Genomic DNA, 1,632 nt, shown 5'->3' with positions numbered 1-1,632 from the left:
ACAGCCACCCCAGGGCTGGGAGCCCACCACGGGGTTCTCACCCTCCTCTCTGCCATACAATCAGGCCACGGATGAGCCCCCGGCCACCGCTGAGAACCTCCGGCCCTTCAACCTCGTCATCCCCTTCACGGTGCAGAAGGGTGAGATCACAGGTACAGGGCGGGGTCAGGGGGACAGGGAGCACCCTGTGAGGCACCAGTCCCCCTTGGTGCCCCTGCTGACACGGTGCCCCCAGGCGAGGTGCGGATGCCCTCGGGGAAGACAGCGCGGCCCAACATCACCGACAACAAGGACGGGACGGTGACGGTGCACTACGCCCCCTCCGAGAAGGGGCTGCACGAGATGGACATCCGCTACGATGGCAACCACATCCCTGGTGAGCCACCCGGGGCACGGGGAGGTGGCTGAGGAAGGTCGATACCACCATGCCCTGGTTGGTGTTGGGGTGTCCCTGTTGGGTCCCCGGTTGGTCACCCCTTGGTTTAGGGTGTCCCTGTGGGCCCCTGACTGTCGTTGTCCATGTCCCCAGGGAGTCCCCTCCAGTTCTACGTGGATGCCATCAACCCACGCCATGTCAGTGCCTACGGGCCGGGGCTGAGCCACGGGATGGTCAACAAGCCCTGCACCTTCACCATCGTCACCAAGGACGCCGGCGAGGGTCAGTGGTGGCCAAGGGGAACTGGGACGGTCATGGGGACCCCCCAGTGCTACCAGGAGGGGCTGGAAATCCCTGGTGCCTCCTGACACATCCTGACACCTCCTGTACCCCCAGGTGGGCTGTCGCTGGCAGTGGAAGGTCCCTCCAAGGCAGAGATCACCTGCCAGGACAACAAGGACGGGACGTGCACCGTGTCCTATCTGCCCACAGCCCCCGGTGACTACAGCATCATTGTGCGCTTCGACGACAAACACATCCCGGGCAGCCCCTTCACCGCCAAGATCACTGGTGAGATGGGGAGGGACAGCAGGGGCTGGGGGTCCTGGGGGTCCTTGCAGTCTCCACGTGGCCATGGGGGCACCTGTGTGGTCATAGGGCCTATGGTGTGGTCATGGGGACACCCGTGGGGTCACGGGGACACCTTCCTCATGGCCACTGGGACCCCATCAAACAGCTGTGATGTCCCTTGTCCAACCCTGGCCACCAGGGCTCCCCATCCCATGGCCTTGGGGACCTCATGGAGCTTTGGGGACCCCAATTCATGGCCACGGGGACCTCACTTAGCTTTGGGGACCCCAATTCATGGCCACGGGGACCTCACTTAGCTTTGGGGACCATATCACATGTGGACCCTGTGGGGTCCCTATTCATGAACTTGAGGACCCTATTCACACGTCTTTGGGCAACCTCTGGCCCTGAGGGTCCTCTCTGTGTGATCATGGGGACCTTGTGGGGCCTTGGGCACACCATCCCATGACCTTTGGGACCCCATCCATCCCGGCCCCCACCCTGAGCTGATGTCCCCTGCGATGACGTCTCTGCAGGGGATGATTCCATGCGCACGTCCCAGCTCAACGTGGGCACCTCGACCGACGTGTCGCTGAAGATCGCAGAGACAGACCTGAGCCTGCTGGCGGCCACCATCCGCGCACCCTCGGGCAACGAGGAGCCCTGCCTGCTCAAGAGGCTGCCCA

The 1,632-nt window shown here is 63.7% G+C and overlaps 1 protein-coding gene across 1 annotated transcript in view; it reads left to right on the top strand.

Moving 5' to 3' along the window:
* Positions 1-1,632, top strand: part of LOC103761803 (filamin-C-like) — a 40,576-nt gene that overhangs the window by 14,185 nt on the left and 24,759 nt on the right. Inside the window, exons 12-16 of the mRNA XM_029958164.1 lie at positions 5-152; positions 236-376; positions 530-658; positions 773-946; positions 1,483-1,632. The exon at positions 1,483-1,632 is cut by the window's right edge and continues 9 nt beyond it. Of these exons, the coding sequence (XP_029814024.1) occupies positions 5-152; positions 236-376; positions 530-658; positions 773-946; positions 1,483-1,632 (742 nt within the window). The remainder of the gene's footprint in view (positions 1-4; positions 153-235; positions 377-529; positions 659-772; positions 947-1,482) is intronic.

The sequence above is a fragment of the Manacus vitellinus genome, unplaced genomic scaffold, assembly GCF_001715985.3.
Source record: "Manacus vitellinus isolate BGI_N305 unplaced genomic scaffold, ASM171598v3 scaffold_143_pilon, whole genome shotgun sequence".
Taxonomy (NCBI): domain Eukaryota; kingdom Metazoa; phylum Chordata; class Aves; order Passeriformes; family Pipridae; genus Manacus; species Manacus vitellinus.
The sequence above is the reverse complement of the archived record's forward strand: the minus strand, read 5'-3'. Positions and strand labels throughout refer to the sequence as shown.